Source organism: Pomacea canaliculata, linkage group LG7, assembly GCF_003073045.1.
Source record: "Pomacea canaliculata isolate SZHN2017 linkage group LG7, ASM307304v1, whole genome shotgun sequence".
Lineage (NCBI taxonomy): Eukaryota > Metazoa > Mollusca > Gastropoda > Architaenioglossa > Ampullariidae > Pomacea > Pomacea canaliculata.
Window position 1 is genome coordinate 16,952,178 of NC_037596.1, and position 20,919 is coordinate 16,973,096.

The 20,919-nt window shown below is 36.1% G+C and overlaps 3 protein-coding genes across 4 annotated transcripts; 1 reads left to right on the forward strand and 2 right to left on the reverse strand.

Annotated features, from left to right (window-relative positions):
* Positions 1 to 1,859: 1,859 nt before the first annotated feature.
* LOC112568672 lies at positions 1,860 to 3,695 on the reverse strand. The gene is made up of 2 exons (XM_025246079.1): positions 2,918 to 3,695; positions 1,860 to 2,747 (listed from the first exon to the last, which is right to left on the reverse strand). Exons 1-2 carry the CDS (start codon positions 3,506 to 3,508, stop codon positions 2,415 to 2,417), a joined length of 924 nt encoding a protein of 307 aa, XP_025101864.1. The 5' UTR covers positions 3,509 to 3,695; the 3' UTR covers positions 1,860 to 2,414.
* A 687-nt stretch (positions 3,696 to 4,382) lies between these two features.
* LOC112568240 (kelch-like protein 24) lies at positions 4,383 to 7,577 on the forward strand. Its single transcript, XM_025245438.1, has 3 exons — positions 4,383 to 4,993; positions 5,134 to 5,933; positions 7,069 to 7,577. The coding sequence occupies exons 1-3, from the start codon at positions 4,435 to 4,437 to the stop codon at positions 7,333 to 7,335; spliced, it is 1,626 nt and encodes a 541-aa protein (XP_025101223.1). The 5' UTR covers positions 4,383 to 4,434; the 3' UTR covers positions 7,336 to 7,577.
* A 3,511-nt stretch (positions 7,578 to 11,088) lies between these two features.
* LOC112568243 (C-type lectin domain family 1 member B-like) lies at positions 11,089 to 18,324 on the reverse strand. Of its 2 annotated transcripts, XM_025245443.1 has the most exons (6): positions 17,039 to 17,166; positions 16,312 to 16,439; positions 14,591 to 14,681; positions 13,505 to 13,701; positions 12,961 to 13,014; positions 11,089 to 12,417 (listed from the first exon to the last, which is right to left on the reverse strand). In XM_025245443.1, exons 1-5 carry the CDS (start codon positions 17,106 to 17,108, stop codon positions 12,997 to 12,999), a joined length of 504 nt encoding a protein of 167 aa, XP_025101228.1. In that variant the 5' UTR covers positions 17,109 to 17,166; the 3' UTR covers positions 11,089 to 12,417; positions 12,961 to 12,996. The 2 variants fall into 2 exon arrangements, with proteins under 2 accessions (XP_025101228.1, XP_025101227.1); XM_025245442.1 differs by having other exon boundaries at positions 11,089 to 13,014; positions 17,039 to 18,324.
* Positions 18,325 to 20,919: the final 2,595 nt, after the last annotated feature.

Sequence of the window (20,919 nt, forward strand, 5' to 3'; positions counted from 1 at the left end):
TAGGTCTTGTGTTTTTTAATGTTTATATGTCACCCTTTTTTCATCTTAATTTCTCTTTTTGAAATACTGTCAGACGTTTTCGTAGTTACTGGTCTCCTTCATCATCATCATCGTTTATTATCATTATCCTCCTCTTCCTCTTCCTCTTTCTCACTATCATCATCATCATCCTGATTCCTTTTCTGCTTTTTACATGTACCTACCTGTGTAAAAAAAGAGCAAATAATTTATATATGTGTGTGTGTGTGTGTGTGAGAGAGAGATAAAAAAAATTATAATTGCTGTGTAATCAAAGGCGGTCACCCCTCTAAACGATTTTTAAATGCAGAGGTAGAATAATACATAAATTCAAAACACCTACCACATCTGTCTACATTTATAGTCCACTCCGTCTCGTATGATACATTAAGCACTAAGCACATTTTAAATGAAATTAAAACGGCCTTTTCACTTAAAATCAAATTAAATTGAAGTAAATTATACTTTGCACTGCTAAATGACTAATTTGTTTTACCACAAAGTGAATACAAAAAGAGAATAAAAAAATGACTAGAATTCTGTTACGATCAATAAGCATGTGTGTATTAGTTTTAATTACAGCTTGAAGCTCCAGACTTCTGGAAGGTCGAATTGCATTGTTTAGCAGTTTTGTTTTTTTTTTCTTTTTTTGAACAGATGAGATGGTGGACAGAAAGAGAGAAAGGTTCAGTAGTGTAGTATAGCGTATTGCGTAGCGTTAATCAAAATCTCGAAGCGTCTGAGGAAGTCACGTGGTTAGACACGTATGTAGTTTATGGTAGATTAGTATCAGCTGCTTTTCATCATATATCAACTAAGGAATAGAAAACTTTAATTGCACATATATGACACTGATTATAATAGCTTTATTAGCTAGAGACAAATTTGCAAATTTGGACTGAGTGTGTTTCTCTCAGCAACAGTTGTAGAATAGTTAAACTGTGTGTGATCGTGTGTGCGCACATGTGTCTGTATAACCATGGGTCTTTTGGTTTATATGTTAAAAAAACACACCTAGCATCCGGGTCTCTTTGGCGATGGTGAGGAGGTATTGCAGGTGAAGTCTAGTCCATTGCTTCTGATTTGCGAACCATTTCTTCCTTGGACAACGGCTCGCGACCTTCTTTCAAGATACTTTAAAGAAAAGACTTAGACATCTTGTCCTTTCAGTCACCTGACTGAAACAGACTTAACTTGTGCTTGCCTTTGTAGATATTCCATTGATCTTACCTGCCCAGAAAGTGTAACTACTCCACAAGGTGACAGAAAAGTGTAAATTAACTTTCAACGAGTTTTATTTACAACTTGAAGCTCCAGTTTTCTAAAAGGTTTAAATGCATTGTTTACCAGTTTTCTTTTTTGTTTGTGCTTTACGAAAGGTACACAGGTAAATAAAACACCGTTTGTTTACAGACGCAGTTGTAGACTAGTTTACTAAGTCTTTATTTGAGGTCAACATTTTTTTATTAGTTACTAATTAATTTTTTTAAAATGGCATAGCAAGTTCGATTTACATTTTTAACAGTGAAATCTGCGGTACAGCAAATGATTAAATTAGGATTTCAAACCAAGTGTCTGTGCCCCCTCTATTTCCTAATATTTTTACAATCTAATATAAAGTAAGAAACAAAAAATACCCACATTGAATGCATATACTAGAATGTTTGACTAAATTAAAATAGACATTTTAAGATAACCATTTTATGTTTTCAATATTTTATTTATTCAGGTATTTGAGAAACTGAAGTCCATCTATTTTTTGAAATAGTTCATTATGTAAGAATTTACTCAAATGGAGTAAAACTAAAAAGTTAGTAAAAAAACATTAGAAACATCTCCTAATTATGAGAAATTAAATTTTACAATTGGTTGTTGGTAGAATGCTTAGATAAACGCTTTAACACAGAAAGTAAAACTAATTAGTTCCTGTTTTGTAATGTTTATCTTGTACAATGGTGTGTGAGTCATAAACGTGTAAAGCTGAAGAACTCCATCTTTTGTTTAAATATCTACAAAGTAGCCAAGTACCTTTAAACAGATATAACTTCGATTAAAAAATTTTGTTGGGAACATCATTATTACTCGCCGTGGACGGTTTTTCTTTTTTTTTTTTTTTTACTACTGATGCTGAGTGATTTCACACAATGTATGTACCATAAAACATATACACATGAGAGCAAGTAGCATTATACATACAAAACATACGTGCACACGCAAAAATATCCGCGAGCATGTTCAATGTACACACGATTTAAAACAACGCACACACATTTACCTCTCTAACTTGAAATGCTGTAGACAAAGCAATAATTTCGTGCATAATATTTAAGAAAAATCATCAGCAGCAGCAGCATCGTCATTTAAAAACGGCTCGAGAAACATTATTTGTGTGTACCTTATGTGTTAGAAGTTTGGTTTGGGACAAACCTCTCAACTTCGTCTACTAAAAACCACTTTTGCGGAAGATGGTTTTTCTGTTTACTTCTTTTTAAGAAAATTTTGGGAATATTTAGCATGTGAAGGTTGAATTTCGCTGCCTCGGGTATTAAGAGCAAAGGCTTTTGGGTAGCTGTGGCATCTTCCAGTCGAATCGTATGAAAACTCTGCAAGAGTTCTCCATCCTTACTCTGTCCGCCACACACAGTTATGTCCCCTGCTGAGAGACAGGCACCAAAGTGACGACGTCCTGGGAACTTGCCGACCTCCCTGAAGCTGACTGTACGGATCGTCTACGAAGATACAAAAGCAAAGGGCATATCTGACATCAGGAAAGTTATTTATATCAATTAAGAAATTAACAAAATTAAAAGCATATTACAGTTCTTCGAACAACAGATACTTTATAGTATCTAAAACGTACAATCGACGAAGACTAAAAAGAAGCTTAAAAAAAACTTACCGGAGGAGGGTCATTTTCCTTTTCTTTCCTGTTAGATATTGTTTTTTCTATGTGTTCAGCCAAGAGGAAGCTCTCCCACATACATAAGACATCCCCTTCAGGTCTCACGACGTAAATACGTCCTCCATTGCTCAGTGCACGTGCACCGCACGTAGGTGTTGGAAGTTTGCCAGCTTGATAGGTGCAGCCACCCAGGGTGTCCACCCACTGCACCAAGTCTGTGGTGGCTCCACGACTATCCACCCCGCCAAACAGGTAGATGCGGTGACCGAGGGTAGCGGCGGCGGTCTCTCTAACACCTAGGGTCAGCTGACAGAACTCGCTCCATTCTTTGGTCTTTGTGTTGTACCTTAGGACACTTGACGAAATCGTTTTCTCGCCATCAGCTGTTTTTTGACGACCACCAAGAACATAAATGGAAGAATTGATAGCAGCCATGGCGTGTTGTTCTCGACCTTCGTCTGGTAGAGAGGGCAGCACCTCCCACTCGTTGTCACCTGGTTTATAGACAGCAAAGAACGTAGGTAGCTTGGATCCACCGCTGACATAAACCTCGTTGTACACGTGCAGCTGCAAAGTCCAGTCCAGCATCGTCAGGCATGGGTGCGAGGCTGTAACGTATCATAAAAGTTACATCGAAAGCGAAGGTCTCTCTGATGGGTTTGTCGACCTCCGTGTAGCCTCCAAGCATAATTACATGGCTTTGGACTTCCGGTGAGCTGGGAACAGCCTGCCGAGCCAGTATCTTCCTCTTGACTAGTTCGTCTTTTTTTTGCTGGCCTTTAATATTATAAGTCAAACCTTCGTTGATTTTTTCTGCAATATAATTTAAAATGGTTCTTGAAATAATTATAACGAGAAACCAGAAACTCTTATTCCAGTATTCACAAATATTTTACAATTTGATAACATTTATAGGAACCGAAAGAATAGAAATTTACAGAAAAGAGTAAATCACTGCCACAAATTGATTCAAAAAACAAAGAAGTCAAAATTCCATAGCCCTTTATATATAGCAGGTTTTTCACCTTTACTTCACCTGTACCTACATTACCTCGTAGTTAACGCAACATCTTTTGGACACAGGAAAGAAATGCAATTTTGCTAATCAAAATTTACCGAATATTCTTAGGAATGGTGCTTAAACAAATTAATTTTAAAAAAGGGGTAAACTCCATTAATCATAGACAACATTCTCATATAATGTGAGAATGTAGATGAAAGGCACCTCCACTATCTATATAAGCTATCTATATTAGGTTGTTTTTTTGAAATATGCTAGAGGGAGTTTTCTGGCAATACTTGCTTCCAAGCCAATATACACCTATCAAAGTTTCCTATGGTAATTAAATAATCATTTATCAATATTCTTGTAAAGATATACGTTGAGTGGCTTCCGTCAAACTTTGGAGAGAGGGACATGAGTATGCATTCAGGATTTTATCGTCGGAGACAAACAATTCTCATGTCACCGTGTAGTTCTTGCATCTGTGTCCACCTTCTGCAAGACATCACTGATGACAGCAAGTCGAGAAGGTGTCAGCTCTGTCATCGGCATCACTCATGAAGATGTTTCTCAACAGGCCTTTGAATGTTTGATGGATGTTCTCTACAGAGGCACGGACGTTATCACCAAAGAAAATGCAAAGGACATTCTCAGGATGTCCGTCTATTTGCAGATAAAGTTTCTGGAAGACCACTGCGTAGGATTTCTTTGCAAAAACCTTATTGTGGAAACTTGCTTGGAAAGTTGGCAGTTTGCTCAGAAGTATGACCTCGAAGATTTTGCTGAAGTGTGCTATAAAATGTCAGTGGATAAGATTAAAATAACAGCACAGCAAGAGGAATTGCTAGCCCTTCCCAAGTCTATGGTCTTAATTCTTCTGTCACTTCAGACACAACTGAGCGCTGATGATATCTGCAAAACTGTATTTTGCTGGGTGGAGGCCAAGCAAGACACCAGGGCTGTTCATCTGATAGAGTTTCTTCCCTTTGTGTGTTTTCCTTTATTAAGTTCACAATATCTCTGTGAGTTGGTCGTCTATTTTAATCACCCTTTCCGAGAAGTTCTCTTCGGTAAGTATATGGTAAGAGTTGCAGAACTATTACTTATTATGTTCGGAGAATGTTATGAAACCGCCTCCAGAAAATCCTCTTATCTTAACTAATTACATTAGTAGATTCATCATCAGCTAAATAATTTCAACATGTTGCAGACAAGATAAACGACGCCCTGACCTACAACATGAAAGGGGTTCAGAATAGTGATGCCACAGTCAGAAAGAGGATACTGGCCCGACAGCCTCTGTTTCTCAACGCCAAAGAAGTTCAGTCGCGAGTTGTTATGATCGGAGGTTACGAAGAAGCCGACAAGCCGCTCAACCGTGTGATTGTCTTCAACCCAGCGGACTACTTTTATTATCGATACAGCCTGGCATCTCTGCCTGAGGATACGGGACTGGACTTTGCCAGCTGCTCGTGGAATAACGAGGTTTATGTCAGTGGAGGCTCCCAGCTGCCCAAGTTCTTTGCTGTCTATAAACCAGGTGACAACGAGTGGGAGGTTCTGCCCTCGTTACCTGGTAACGGTCGAGAAAAGCACGCAATGGCTGCCAATAATTCTAACATCTTTATCTTTGGAGGACTCGAGAAAATCCCGAAAAGTAAGAAGGGGGAGAAAGTGGTATCGTCCAGCATTCTGAAGTACTGTGTAAAAAGTAAAGAATGGAGCGTCTTTGGTCAGCTTCCTTTGGGTGTCCAGGAAGCTACCGCGGCTGTTCTGGGTCACCGGATTTACCTGTTTGGCGGAGTAGGTGGTTCAAGAGAAAACACAGACATGGTGCAGTGTGTGGACACACTAAGTGGTTTCGTCTACCAAGCCGGCAGACTTCCATCGCCCATGTCTGGAGCGCGAGCAGTGAGCAATGGCGGACACATCTACGTGGCGACACCTACAGGAGGCATACTGCGCATGTGGGAGAAGTTCTCCGTGGCCGATGAAATTGAAAAAGAAAAGGTAATAAGTACCATTTGCTAAAACAGTAAGAAATGTAATATTTTAATGGATGTTTTTAATACTCATAGACAGTTTTGAATACACTTCAGTCCCCTTGCTCAATAATACCTTTGTTAATTGGCTGTGGAAAAAGGTAAGTGGCGTCCTAACCAAATAATCAGCTATGCTTACATCTATATATATATAGAGAGAGAGAGCAAGAAAGATTCCTCAGATTCTAATAATAAAACGCAAGTCGAGAGTAGAATAAGCTGTTGTAGGCAAAATAAAGGGTCTGGGCTGCACAGACCATGGTTTTCATAAATTATGATCACAATTTGCTTTACTTTACTTTTTTGTAAGTTGCACAGGCTCGAATAGTTTGCCCTGGTTCATTTCCAGATTTATGAACAAAAGCTTTCGCTTATCTACATGATAAAAAAGGAAATCTTTATGTGTCCGACAAGTATTGGGGTACGACACGGTTTACAATGCAATTACTTTTTGCCTCAGTTAACGAGAGATTGTCAGACACTATTGAATTCTCAAATTTCTAGTAAGATAAACTCAGGTGAAAGAGTAAAAAGATTAGTCTTTCTGTTTTCAGGTTAAGCGATGTTTCTCAAACTTTGTTATCTCGAAGTAAAGATACAGTGTTCTAGTCAGATATTCGCAGATGTGTAGTTTTCCTATATCTACATTCATGTCCATAAAAGCCAAAAAAGTTCCTCTTTCAATTCAACTATTTTACTTAAGTTAAATAAAATTATTTATGTTTGGGGGTAATGCATTAGTGTCCAATAGTTATACTCTGTCGTTGTATAGCTCTAGAGTAATTTATGCTAATAAGTATACCTAGTTCCCCATGTTTCGATTTAATGCAGTATATTAGCATTATATACATTGTAAATGTTTTTACTGAAATATTAATTTTAGTTTACTTTTCCCCCACATTTAGTGTTAAAAAATCATAGTTTGGCCTTTAAATATAATAAAGTATCGCAAGCCAAAATTGTTGGACATATTTGTTTTCGTATGCCGATAAATTTTTACTGACAAACACACACATATGCTCGTTTCAATATACAAAGTATAAAGGTAGTTAAATATAGCTACAACAAACATTTTTATGCCTTCGTTTTTCTGTTTGTTTTAGTCGCAGGCAAACGAGCCAACGGTGAGATTTAAGGAAATGGCAAAGTTCACAGGACGAAGTAACTTCGGGGCTTGTCTGTACGCAAGGGAGCTAATTGTGTGTGGCGGAGAAAACGAGGAACGACAACTGATGGATACAGTGGAGAGGGTCAGCGTATTTGTTGATAAAGCCCCGAAGGTCCAGAACACCATTGCGCGTGGAGCTGCCAAATTCGATCTGCATGTGGTGAACATTCCATTGACTCACCTCACAACTCAGGTTTATTGATGCTTTCAACGCCGTGATGATAATACTTCTGTTATCACCATGATATTTAAAGGTCAAGGACACCCTGGGGTTGGTTACCTTGCGATTCGAAGAAAAGCGTCATCTAACCTGAGTTTTTAGACGAAGGCAAATATATATAAAATAGACGGTTGAAAGAAACATGGTAATCGGCAGTGCACGCTGTTTCTCTATAGAATAATTTAAGAATACATTAGCTCTTGCCTTGGCACAAAGTGGAGAAAGGTGAGTGAGAACAATAACCAAAACTAATAAGTAATAACTAATAGCAATTTCAAGACTTCCTCTAGACAACAGTGGGTGTTTATCTACCGTGCACTCTCTTGCCTTTCCTGTCCAATGTATTTTTAGAAGATTCGAGCACTAAATCCAGATAAATATCAACGGAAATTCCCGTATTCCCAAATTAGAAAAAATCTACTCATTGTCTGCTCGACACAAAAACTGTGCGTTCAGGTCTGCTGTGTTCATAAAGGTAGGCAGAATTCCATGCAAGATCTCTTGCACGTTATACTTATAATATCTATTTTTCTTTTTACGAAAGGATTCTGGTGAAACGAAGACGATAGAGTTCTCTTTTAGAAGAATGTACATTATGAATTGTCATTACTGTTTGGGAGTGCTACTTCCGCCATTGTGAGACAGATTTGCATATGATTAGTTTTGCTTAAGAAAGCTACAAGAAATGCTCAAAATATTGTTTAAAGTAACCGAAGGAAATATAGAATATGCTTCATAGTTATGGTAAAGCAAGTATAATTTGTGCGTTTGTGTACATGTATATGCAATCTATGGGTTTATAAGTGGGTCAGTTGGTGTGGGTGTACGTGTGTATTATGCTTGCTTCTTCTGTTAGGCAAGAAAACACCACCTTTTATTGTAGCGAAGTCGTAGCTTACGCTTTCCTTAACTATTTTTAGCTCATGGGAAGGTCTACTTCTTCGGGAAGTTAAAAATGACTAGCCCTTATACTGCAGTGTATGATATCCTGTCAATGGAAATAATATAATAGACTTAGTATTTTTTGAAAATCATTCCAAATACATGAAAATAACACGAGGAATGGGTTTGACTATACAAAATCAAATATGCAGATTGGATGTCCTTTGAATGCTCTTTAGTGTTACGTACAATTTTGATTGCTTTATTCTGATGCTTTTAGGTTATGATGAACTCCCAGAGCACTCACTGCATTAAAAAATTCAAAGCTCTCATTAAAAAAAATTTTTAATCAAACAAACAAAGAAGAGACACCAGAAGAAATGTAAAATTCTGAATGGCCAGATTAAAGCGTGAAAGTGCAGGCAGTTTAGCAACTAATCCTAAACTTTGCCAGAATACCTAAAAAATAGAATAGTTATTTTGTAATTGAATACCTAATCAATTTTATTTATCTTACAGGATATATTCTTCTAGATGTCAAAAGACCATCCCCCAGTTAGACCCCTTTATATGAATATTGAAACACAGATATACTATTGAAAATGCTGAACACTGGCTTTAACATTGGCAACATATTAACTAGACTAAATACTGGCTCTCTGTCTATATATATATAATTTTATGATTACCTACAACTATTTATGTCTTGATACTATGTACATTAATATGGCTGTGCTGTCAGCTCATGACACATGGGATCCAAGGTGTTTGCTATGATGATTGGTTGATTTGTGAGATGTGAAAAAACTCATACTTTGTCTCTATTGTGTAAAATTGTACACTGCTGGCTTCTTTGACAAATGGATGTATTCTTAAAATTACTGTTCATCTCTTTGTATATGCTTGTTTTTATGTTGTTGCATTGTAAAAACTTTTAAAAAGAACATTTTTTTCTTTAAAAAAATTATTGATAATTAATAGTATATACTTTAAATTCTCAAAATGGGAAATATAAATTTTACCGAAAAAAATTAACTTCTAAACTATTATTAGAGCTATATGTAACAAAATCAGTCTTATGCCTAGTTCTTACTCTCAAGTAGTGAAAAAGGATAATAATTAAGAATGCTATGTTTTGGAGCTGTACTTTGCATATAAAAATGATGCACATAAAGAGATCTCTCATCTGAAAGTTCTTGAATAAACCTTTAATAAACACATAACAGATAGCAAGAATGTTACAAAAGTAGTTGATCTTCTTAGATTGTTTGTGGCTGTTAAATTTTCTTTTTAATCCTATGTTTGTAATGCTTTCGTGTGTCTAATGGTAATTATCAATCAGAAGACATAAGAAAATTGAATTCAACCACAACATTGATGCAGCCTCTAACAAAGACATTGTGACGGACATTTCATATAGCACACATCTCAGCAGCCTTCCCTAATAGCAATGTATCTTGTCTTTGGCTCCTCAAATATACTGCAGCTCGAATAAATAGTTGGAGAGGGGTGAGAGAAAAGCAACAGGGTATCTTAAATCATTCCTAGTGATTATATCAGGCCACCATTCATTTTTATGTTTTAATTGACCTCCATTTGTCTACTCTTTTCTTTGTTTGCGTTTTTGAGTGTTTACTTCTTCTTCCCTTTTGTTTATGTACCATCATATTTTTTGTCTGTATACATGTGTATCAAAAATTAAATAGGATATTGTATAATATATTGTGAAACACATCATATTATAATTCGTAAACATTGCAATTGTGTTCACTTTTAATCTAAGGCAGGAAAACATGAATTTATAGGAAAATTATGCGTTCGCTTGATAATACAAGCAAGCAAATTTAAAGAGAGTGTGTATACTTTTGAAGCTTTTTGACTGTTGTTGGTGCAGATTGTCATGGCGTCGGACAAAATCAGAGACCTGACCGCTTCCAGCATCTTTACCGGTATTGGCCATTTGAAAGATCAACACAAATTTTGTGACTTGAAAATAACTATAGAGGGCAAAACATTCTCATGTCATCGTGTCGTTCTTGCGTCTGTTTCAAAATTCTTTAAGACAAGTATATTGCTCAATGTCAGGAAAAACAGTCTTGCACGTGTGCAACTTGACCACAAAGACGTGTCTCATACGATGTTTCAATCTCTGCTCGAAATTCTCTACGAAGGCAAAGATGTAATCACCGAGGAAACAGTTCAAGATTTTCTAAAAATGTCTTCATATCTGCAGATAAATTTTTTAACAAACTATTGCGTAAAGTTTTTACGAAACAATCTTCAGCCTAAAGATTGCTTAGGTCTTTGGCAATTTGCTCAAAGATACAGACTCCCAAATTTTCTTTATCAGTTTGTTATTAACTTGCACTGCACCAAGTACTAGGGGAAATACCCCAGAAAAGTGTAGTTTGGTAAAAATGTAAAAAAAAAATACAAATTAGACAAATTTAGACAAATGAAAATATGTGTGTTTAATCTTTATTTCAAAGTGGTCCTTATTAAAATGGCATACAGGGTGTTACACTTACAGGTCTGAGTTAACGCCTGCAATGTGAATCACTCATTTTGTTATAAAACAAAAAATAATCATATTTAACACATGGATTCGTCAAAATGGTTTTTAAACAAATATTAATCTAAGTACTTCTGTCTTTTTGCATCGACCTGTCCAATTGCATTAGCATTACTTGCTGTAACCATCTGGTTAGCCGTAATTTTCACGGTATGTGCCACCGGTTTTAAAAAGCTTCATTCTTTATACACTCTGAATTCGAGTCCTGCGTAACATCTCATAAAGATGTAGAGGGATATAAGTGCATATAATAGAAACAGCAAGAATAGACAAAGTAGGTAGACCAAACAGAGTTACCTAGAAAAGGAAAAATGAACTGAATAGCATTTTATGTCACTATTTGATAGTGTGTGCCTGTTGAAATCTTTTTTTGTATATTTGTTATTTATTTGTAGTTCTAATTAGTGTTGGAACACACACCACACCCAAATAGGAGAGGTGCACTAAAACTTAAAATACAGGTTACATGCACACAACTTTAAAAGCAAAATTGACAACCAATCCTTTTCATATTTATAAAGATATGTAATAACGTGCTCTCGAATGCGCCTGAAATCACATAGAATAATGGGGTATGGTATTGCTTCATTGTAAAAGTTCTTTATAAATTTGGTCTTTTATCAACTTCGATAAAAAAAACTTGTAGCTTCTTATCATCTCATGCTGTAGTCTTTTCTATTTATATTTTACCAGCTCTCCAATTCACTACTCTAAAGTCTATATGTCTAAACGTTAAAATAAAATAAAAAAATTCTTTTAACCAGCTATTTGTTTATTCATTCGTTTCTTACATTGACTATTGTTTGATAAGAAACAAATGTGTTGTATCAATGAAGACATTTTCAATGTATGTAAAATTTATCTTTACTGCTTAGTGAACAGTGTGTTGACAAAAAAGTGTTTTGACATAATGTCGGTTGTGTACAAAACGTTTAAGTCTTTTTCAAATGATACCTTTCATTTTTTTAAATGGGTTGAAAATTCCTTACAGAAAATAAAGACTTCTTTGTTTTCAAATGATCAGAATTAAAAGTATTTGTGTTAACGTCAAAAAAGTTTTTATTTTTTTAAGTTTAAAATAACTATATCGAAATTGTTAGTATATAAAAGTATATATAAGTATTAGTATATAAAAGTAACTGATACATTTATTATATTAAAATCAGAACTATAGAATATTTTGTGATACATTACACAACAACAAGCAACACGATAATAGTAACTAGAAAACCTTTAAACGTTTTACACATACCATACATTAAAAATACATTTCTTTAATTTTATTTCTTTTTAAAATGTTTTAGATACTAGATACACTAAATTGGAAGTGTTGGTCTACAAGTGCCGTGAGAGATTTCAATACAAATATTTTCATATCGTTTGTTCAGAGTTTTAGAATGTGTGAGCTTGTGCACTTTTATGGATGTGAAGAAAATAGGTTGTATATCTATATAAACACAGTTCATTTTCATGATTTTCCACATTCATATGATAAATCTTGCAAAAATACTTGACGTCTTAAAACTGCCGTCATCTTTTTAATTTTAAAATTGTTTTCCCATTCAATAGCGAGGTACAGCTGCATCAAAGCTTAGAGATACAGGGGGATTCTAAAAGAAAAAGAAGAGATCTACAATTTAAATAAAATACAAAATATCAAACTTTTTAAAAGTCTTTGCAATTTAGGATACTAAGATACAAGCTTACTCTTGTTGTTGTCTTCATATACTGAATGTTTTATTATATGATTTTTCCCTTCAGTGGGATTAAGATTTGATTTGAAGTGTAACATTTTCGGTGCTTTATAATGGTGATGCATTCTCTTTGATAATATTTTGACTTATGTATTTGCCTCTTTCTCTCTGGACACAATTTTTATTTTTTTCTTCATACAGAAGAAAGAAAATAAACCAATTGTTAACAACTTGCGAACTTTGGCATAAAATCACCAAAATCTTTATCATTTGTTTAACTTTAGATGAAGATCATCATGCCCAGTTAATTATTTACATAAAATTAGTTTTTGGTGCTAGATGCACAAATCTTACACAAGTCTGCAAGTTTTATCAGAAAGTCAAGAAAGACTAAGTGACCTCTAACCCATAACAAACACATTTAATGTATCCACCAGTCAATTGTGTGATTCAGCTTACTTTACACTGTTTCCTGGTCTTTTGCCTTTTCTCTCTCTATTCCACATATGGTTGCTGGAAAGGAAAACGCAATTGTGACAACATGGATAATAAGTAAAAAAGAAAGCAATACTTGTCTATAGGGAGTGTAACCTATTAATAAACTATAATTAAATTTAAATAATTGCATAATCATTGCAATATATACATGTATTCTGTAAGTATAGGTCTTTTGTGTGTCTGTTTTAATACATGGCAATACTAATAATAGTAAAGTGTTATGAGCTTACAACAAGTCTTTTAAATACATGTGTAAACAGTTTTTTTTTTTGAAGAAAAGTGTATGGATCGTTAACACACATTTATTACTGAAATTTTACATGGTCATAAAATGACATATTCGCACTTTGCAACTTGTCCAGCACCAGTAAGACAAGAAATATTTAGAAAATGGTTTATTCTACAGCTAGAAGTATATTAGAACAAAGATATTTTATTGAGAGAAATAATTCTTGCTGTAGTTATCAAAGTTGAACACAGAGTTACAAAAAGAAACTTTAATTACCTCACAGACGAATGTTTTTGTTTGTGCACACACCTGAGCAAACCATTTATCAGATTTCCGAAAAACTGCACAATTGCCAGAAACATTGGGTTCATAATCATCCCACTTTGTAAAGGTTAGAGGAGTCCTGCTGGTACCGTATATCCATTCATTTTGGAAAATTCTGTTTATTCCAATCCAGGTATCGTTATGTTCATCTGCAAAGAAAAAAAAGTAGAAAGGAAATATTTAAAAGCGAAATTGAAGTGTCAAACATTAATTTGACTGCGATATATGAGCTAACAAAAATACATATTGATAATATTACCTTATTGACAAGACCGCTTTAAATGTGCTTAACACATTTCTAACAAGATGTGCAAATTTTTCATAACAATACACACATTAGACTAATTAATTACAAACAGTTATACAAGTATGCGTAAACTGCCATTAAAACTGTTCTTTCGAGAATTCGTAACTTCAAAGCTCAATGGAAACAGATTGATCCATGAATTTAGTACTCTAAAGGTGTCTATATAAGGGAAGAAACTGTTGAGAAATTTAGGAATTTTTCTACTGTAAATTACCTCCCTTACAAAAAAGAGAGAGAGAGAAAAAAAAAAAAAAGAAAAAAGAAGGGAGCTGTTATATCTGAAAGTAGGCAAAGATTCAGTTAAACGAACTGAAAACTGGTGAGCACTACAAATAATAAGATTATACTATTAGATGGCAGAATGATCAAGTGGGATTTGTTTACAGATTTCATTGTAATTCACATTACTAAAAAAAGTTTGTGTCAAAAAATTTATAAACTATTAATAAATGTTTAAAGTTCTGTATTTCTTCTGGAGTTCATCTGAGATATCAATTTTTTTCAGTCAGATGCACTTAGCATGCATTGTGTTGTTGCTATAATTATTATCATTATTATTACTACAGTGTTAACAGCCTCCAAAGACAGGAATTAAGTAGCTTTTAATACCCAAACGGAGAAACAAATGTGACGTTAAGGGAGATAATGTATGATAACTCTTACGCAAAAGGTCACAGGTGAGGAAAGGGTTAGGGAGAAAGAGGAAAACACCATATAAGTGATCCACTTACCTGTCATTATTTGAACATATCGGCTGACATCGGCGTTTTCTTTCTCATCGTTGATTTCAACAACACTCGCGTTTAGCCTATGGCAGTATCTCTAAGACAAACAGACACACACGTGAACAAACATGTAAATATATACAAACACAATAACAAACAAAATAACACAAGTACTTTTATATGTTGTGTTATAATTACCAAATAATAAAAGAATACCAATGCTAGAGTATAAAATATTTACAGTCCACTCGTTCAGTCAGTATGATGTGTACTCGGCGGATGAGCATGAGATGAGAACTGTAACGAGTTTATCTTATTGATGTAGTTGCAGTAAAGACTACACTGACGAGCTTCTGCTGGCAGAAGAACAGGCTGGCTTCAGGGCTGGAAGAAGCACGGTAGAACAGATCTTTAACTGCCGTGTTATGATAGAAAAACACCTGGAGCATCAACGTGAACTATACCATAACTTCATCGATTTCAAAAAGCTTTTGATCGTGTCTGCACGATGGACTCTGGCAGGTCATGAGATCATTCAACATAGAGGAGGGACTGATCCAGATGGTAGCAGCACTCTACAAGAACGCCTCCAGCGCGGTACTACTCAACAACCAGCTAGGCGAGTTCTTCGCGATGACGATCGGGGTCCGTCAAGGGTGCCTACTCTCTCCCATCCTTTTTAACATCTTCCTTGAAAAATCATGCAAGAAACCTCCACAACCACCTTACCTCAATCTCCATTGGTGGCAGACCCTGTGCAACCTACGCTTTGCAGATGACATTGACCTCATGGCAGGCAGTAACAACGAACTTCAGGATTTGACGGACAGACTCTCCAGGCGTGCGGGGGCCTATGGCATGGAAATAAGCTCAGAAAAAAGCAAAGTAATGATTATTTCCACCACCGACAACAGCACAACATCGTCATGAACGGCCAGAAAAACTGGAGGAGGTCAACAGCTTCAAGTACTTGGGTGCAACCCTGACTAGAGATGGTTGCTGTACAGCAGAGATCCGTATCAGGATTGGTATGGCAACATCCGCAATGTCCAGGCTGGATAGGATCTGGCGAAGCAATTCAATAAGCTTCAGTATCAAGCACAGGCTGTACAAGTCCCTCGTAGTGTCAATCCTACTCTACGGCTGCGAAACTTGGACGCTGCTTGCCGCAACGGAAAAGAAACTCCAGGCCTTTGAGAACAAGTGCCTGAGAAAGCTGCTCCGCATCTCGTACCGCGAACACAAGACCAACGACTACGTACGGAGCACCGTAACCTCTCTCGTGGGCCCACATGAGCCCCTTCTGGCAACAGTGAAGCGGCGCAAGCTCGCCTGGTTCGGTCACGTCACCCGCCACGACACCCTGTCCAAGACGATCCTACAAGGAACCCTCGAAGGGAGCCGTCGTCGTGGTCGTCCGAGGAAAAGCTGGGTCACCAACATCAAAGAATGGACCGAACGCGAGATGCCAGACCTGCTCTCATCTGCTCAAGACAGGACCGGGTGGAAAATTCTGTCTGTTGCTGCTGCCGGACGGTCCCCCCTACGCCCGGACCGGGCATGGGACTGACCTGACCTGACTTGTATGTTCCTGATAGTTTAATAACCGAGAAATCCATTTTCAAAGACAAGTCAAACTGCACCGCACGGCTTAAGACTCATTTCGTCGTGGAAACTGACATATATATAATTACGAAGATGACAAAGACCAACAACACCCATATTACCTGTGCGTATCGATACTCCAGTCTGTGATAAATATAGACGTAGCAGCTGTTTCCATAAAGGTTCCAGTAATGCATGCTATTTTCAAACACCACCATTGGGATCTTATCGCAGAGAGGGTGGTCCCAGGCTAAAAGCAACAAAAAATTTATAAATATTTTTTTACAATCCAGTCTCGTTGTCCCTTAGTTGTATTGTAATAATTTTTAAACAAGTCAAGCATGCACGTGTTCAAATATTGCTTAGGTCTACTTTGCCTTACAATGTTTCTTTCCTTGGTTATTGTACAGAGTATTTTCACAAAAAATTGGCAAATGACTGTCAAATATACAGTAGTCATCATCATCATCATCATCATCATCATCATCATCATCATCATCATCATCATCATCATCATCATCATTATCATCATCGTCATCATCATTGTCGTCATCATCGTTCTTATTATTATTATTATCATCATCATCATCATCATCATCATTATTATTAAACCCTGTGTGTAAATTGCAACTTTCTTTGTTGCCTTTTCTTTTCTGCTGTGTGTCAGGAACAAACTGTAACAAGCTGGTATTGAATATGACAATTCCTAGTTAGATAGATCCTTGTACCGAGCAACCACCCACTGGCAGACAGAAAAGTCTACTTTAGTCTGATCATTGAAATCTTGCGGTGGGTGTCGGTCTCAGACCCTACTTTATATCATTTTGATAACACAGGTGGCATCTTTACTCATTCCGACAGGGGTGGACTGCGGCACCAGGAGGACGAGGACAACCAGTACACAGAAGCTGATCCACATCCTCTTTCTCTTCCAGTCTTCAAATTTTGTAAAAATGTGTTGACTGTCGTCGTTTTGCGAGCCGTAGAGGAGCCTGACTGCTGCTTTCGTGTGGATGAGAAAGATTATTTTCGTGTTGAAAACAAGGTTATCTGAAAAAAATTAATGTCTAGTACTTATTGGAAAAGCTAATTATTTTCTAGTTTATGCAAGAACTAAGCGGTGCCAGTACTAGCCATAGATTGAAAGGAAAGGGTGGAGCGAGAGGGAGGAATACACACATACACACGCACTGACAAATTAACAGACACAAACACACATCATTCCCGTTTTAACTTTTGATGATAAAAAATATACATAATTTCTTCTCTGTTTTTATACAACCTCACTGCAATGCCATTTTCTGTGTGGCAAGAGTTTAGAGTACTTGAGACTTCAAAGCGATGTCAACGTGACATTTATTGACCTAAAAACCATCTACAAGGCTTGAGACTTTGAAGTGACATCTGTGACAGCCTGTAAGTAAACGTATTTAGAATTTATTTGGTTTTTGCCAGTCATTGCTGAGAGAACTTTTAAGCACGACTGGTTTTAAGACACAGAATATTGTATCTCCTGGCAGTCTTCTGTTTTTGTAAAAAAAAAATTCCATAAAAAAGAAAGTCAAACAAAAAAAAAAAAAAAACATCGCGCAGACGGCAGAGACTAGTGTGGTATCAAAAAGCTCAACCTTCTTCTGCAATTTGAACCATCACGCTGACAAACACATATGTAACGTGGAAGATGTGATTAACTGCTCTCCGTTTTTAACAAAAAGCTGAATTGTTTTCTGACTTTTTAAAATAAATACCTAACTGTTAGAATTGAGGAATAAAACACGAACAAATAATTTTTTGTAGAGTATGCATGCAATTCGACTCCCTTCACACATTTCACAAACTCTAAGTTCTTTTTTTCAGTGTACTAAAAAAGTGTGTACAAAAATGTTTATGTCCTTAAGCACTTACTGCCTTTAGTCAGCAAAAACGAGAACCGAGAATGCTGGGTCCGGAAAAAATATATTCTCTTCTCTTGATAAGGAACTCGAGAGACCAGACGGTTATCAAGATACAAACTGCACTTTGAAGTTTAAGGCAGTAGTAATTTACACAATGTCTTATTACATCTAGCCCCAGTTAACCTGTGACACCTGCGTGGTCCTTTTAGCTTGACTTTGAGATCACGTGTGTGGTCACGTGGGCGATGCCGGCTGTCGACATTTTAAAGAAACCTATCGATATTTCGTCCGTGGATTTGCTGACGTGTTCTAGGGATTACTTGTTTAATAGTAACCGGTTATGTAAGATTGCAAGGTGGGCTGTTTCTCGCTGCTTCAACGAGTTTGGCCCCTCATACTTTAGACCACGCCTAGAGGGGGGGGGGGCATTGGTTTTTTTACTCCGTGCCAGCAACTGAGGCCATATTACGGCAAGCAGCAAGCCCTGTAAACAGATGTCACGTGCAGAGAAAGAACAGCGTGCCCGAGACGAGAAAGATGAACGCTGGGCAGCCAACCTTCACTGTATTTGGACTAGGCGCTAACCGTGCGTCCACGGACCGCTCCTAGACACCCTAACATCACTGCGGATCGCATTGGACAATCGCCCTTTTGTCTCTCTTATTAACTAATGAATAGCTCACCCAAAAAAAGCAAAATATACATTTCTTGTAGAGTGAAGGAATACAACAAATGCGTAATATATTTTACATCATTTTCATCATAGTCTAGAGAGAGACAGGAATGAGTGGAGGGGTGTGTGTACTCTCTCTCTATATATATATATACTCTTATCGATTGAATAATTGAAATTATATTTATAAATTTATATCTGTATATATATATATATATATAATTTTAAAGGAATAGATCATTATTAAGTGTTCATAATTTTGAACCCTGTTTAAAATATGCTTGTCTTAATTTTGAACAAAGATAAAAAAAGGACAAACCACAATATTCGTATAACCATTTTCAATTTTAAATCTTTTCCAGTTGGTCTTTATACACACATTCGGTCAGCTCGGATATGCTGACTAGATCAACTGAACAAAACCAATTTTAATTAACAACAAGAGCTAAAGAAAGGGAGACAACAAGCCCTCCAAAACTCTCCTGCGCCAGGAGAATAAGGAAGAGGATATTTTGAAGGACACATGCTTAGTGATAAGCAATCTTTTCATACTAAGACTCCATTCAATAACATCTTTTAAATGTTCAAAGAAATTTGATGCAGTCGTTAAATATTTAGGTTAGAATGGGAGAGGGGGGTCTAAATGCGCACTCTGTGTCTTACACATAAATTCACTCTACTTGGCAATAGTCTTGACCTTTGTTCTTTGAATGACTTTTGTGATTATAGAATTTATTTTGTGATTCATAGCTTTCTGCCGCAGTACACTCAGTAAAAGAAAATTATATACTCGAGTTTCTAATCTCTCAAAGACTAGTTTTATAATTCTGTATTAACCTATTTTTTGTAATCTATAACTTAATTTTTGTACAAGTAGCAAGCTTTATAAAACAGACCGATAATAAAATTATATAACTTTATTGAAATCTTTGTTAACATCTGTTCTTTCTTTTGTATTCGCAAACGGTTTTGATTGTTTGTTTGGTGTTTTCTTTTTTGTTTTTTGTTGGCTTTTTTGGTTGGTTTTTTTTTTTTTTGTAAGAAGATTACTCGCGATTTGCTTATTAACGTTGTAAGCTACTGAGTCGCACTCACCATAGGAGGAAAAGAAATATTAGAATCGTAGAAAATCATTTAACTGTGTTCAAGTTGACAAATGCCATGCCCATCAGGGGAGGATGTAAAACCCTCAGTGTCAAATTTTTAGTTACATTTGGCTGTGATGATTTCTGATTTTATGCCTTTGTTTAATTCCTGTGTATTTACTTTTAAATAACATATAAATGAAATCTTTTCGCGTTTATGTTGATTTTTATTATCAGTTTAGCGGGCCTAACATAATATATCCTGTCTATTCAACTTTATTTACTATTTTGAACAAAGTTACGAATTCCTACCACTTTAAATCATTATCTTCTTGTATATTTACTTGCTCTGTAATTGATTGTTTTATTGATCATACATGTCAGATAGGAGACAGGCTTTTCACCCGAAAACGGCCGCATTCTGAAATAGACCGATCTTTTAAATGGAAATAAATGCTTGCTACATTTGCACAACATGACTGACGAGATTTAGCTGTTACATATCAATCCTGTACTATACACTTTTGCACAAAAATACACACTTTTGTAAATTTCAATTGATTTGCACCAAAACAATCTCCATTAATACTAAAACTGATAAAACGAGCTAACCGTGTGCTCTCCCAAGATTCCCAACACCTGTTAGAAATTTAGCTGTCAATTTTGTTTTTTCGATGACCGCCAAATGGAAATTCCCGCATGCTAAAATTAGAAAACAATCTCCTCAGAGCACCTTAACACTAACGTAGTCTTGCGTTTTTGTTTGTTGTTTTTTTACAACAGTGGGTATGTCTTCATTTTCATAAAACTGTAGCCACACGAAGGACGCTACTACCTATGAGAAGCAGTGATAGCTAAATTAGTGCTAAACAGTTACATTTTTCTTAGAAAAATTGTTTATTATTAAAGCTATGGGCCTAGGGAGGCTATGGGTTAATGGCTGGTGTGCAGATACGTATTTACGATCTCGTTTGATTTTTTAATGAATGTTCTCACTAGTATATACTTGTTTTAAAGAGGGGAACAAGAACTGCATGTGTGTACGTGCAATCATGTGTAAAAGCATATTAAATATTA

What these genes read in the sequence shown, in the direction of transcription:
- LOC112568672 (XM_025246079.1), bottom strand. Translation starts at nt 3,508, where the DNA reads ATGCTGGACTGGACTTTGCAGCTGCACGTGTACAACGAGGTTTATGTC. An exon ending in AGGAAAATGACCCTCCTCCG is followed by an intron (nt 2,748 to 2,917) that starts GTAAGTTTTTTT and finishes GTATCTTCGTAG; the next exon opens with ACGATCCGTACAGTCAGCTT.
- LOC112568240 (XM_025245438.1), top strand. Translation starts at nt 4,435, where the DNA reads ATGACAGCAAGTCGAGAAGGTGTCAGCTCTGTCATCGGCATCACTCAT. An exon ending in TTTCCGAGAAGTTCTCTTCG is followed by an intron (nt 4,994 to 5,133) that starts GTAAGTATATGG and finishes AACATGTTGCAG; the next exon opens with ACAAGATAAACGACGCCCTG. An exon ending in ATGAAATTGAAAAAGAAAAG is followed by an intron (nt 5,934 to 7,068) that starts GTAATAAGTACC and finishes TGTTTGTTTTAG; the next exon opens with TCGCAGGCAAACGAGCCAAC.
- LOC112568243 (XM_025245442.1), bottom strand. Translation starts at nt 17,108, where the DNA reads ATGTGGATCAGCTTCTGTGTACTGGTTGTCCTCGTCCTCCTGGTGCCG. An exon ending in GTCCACCCCTGTCGGAATGA is followed by an intron (nt 16,440 to 17,038) that starts GTAAAGATGCCA and finishes TGTTGCTTTTAG; the next exon opens with CCTGGGACCACCCTCTCTGC. An exon ending in TGGAGTATCGATACGCACAG is followed by an intron (nt 14,682 to 16,311) that starts GTAATATGGGTG and finishes TGTTTGTCTTAG; the next exon opens with AGATACTGCCATAGGCTAAA.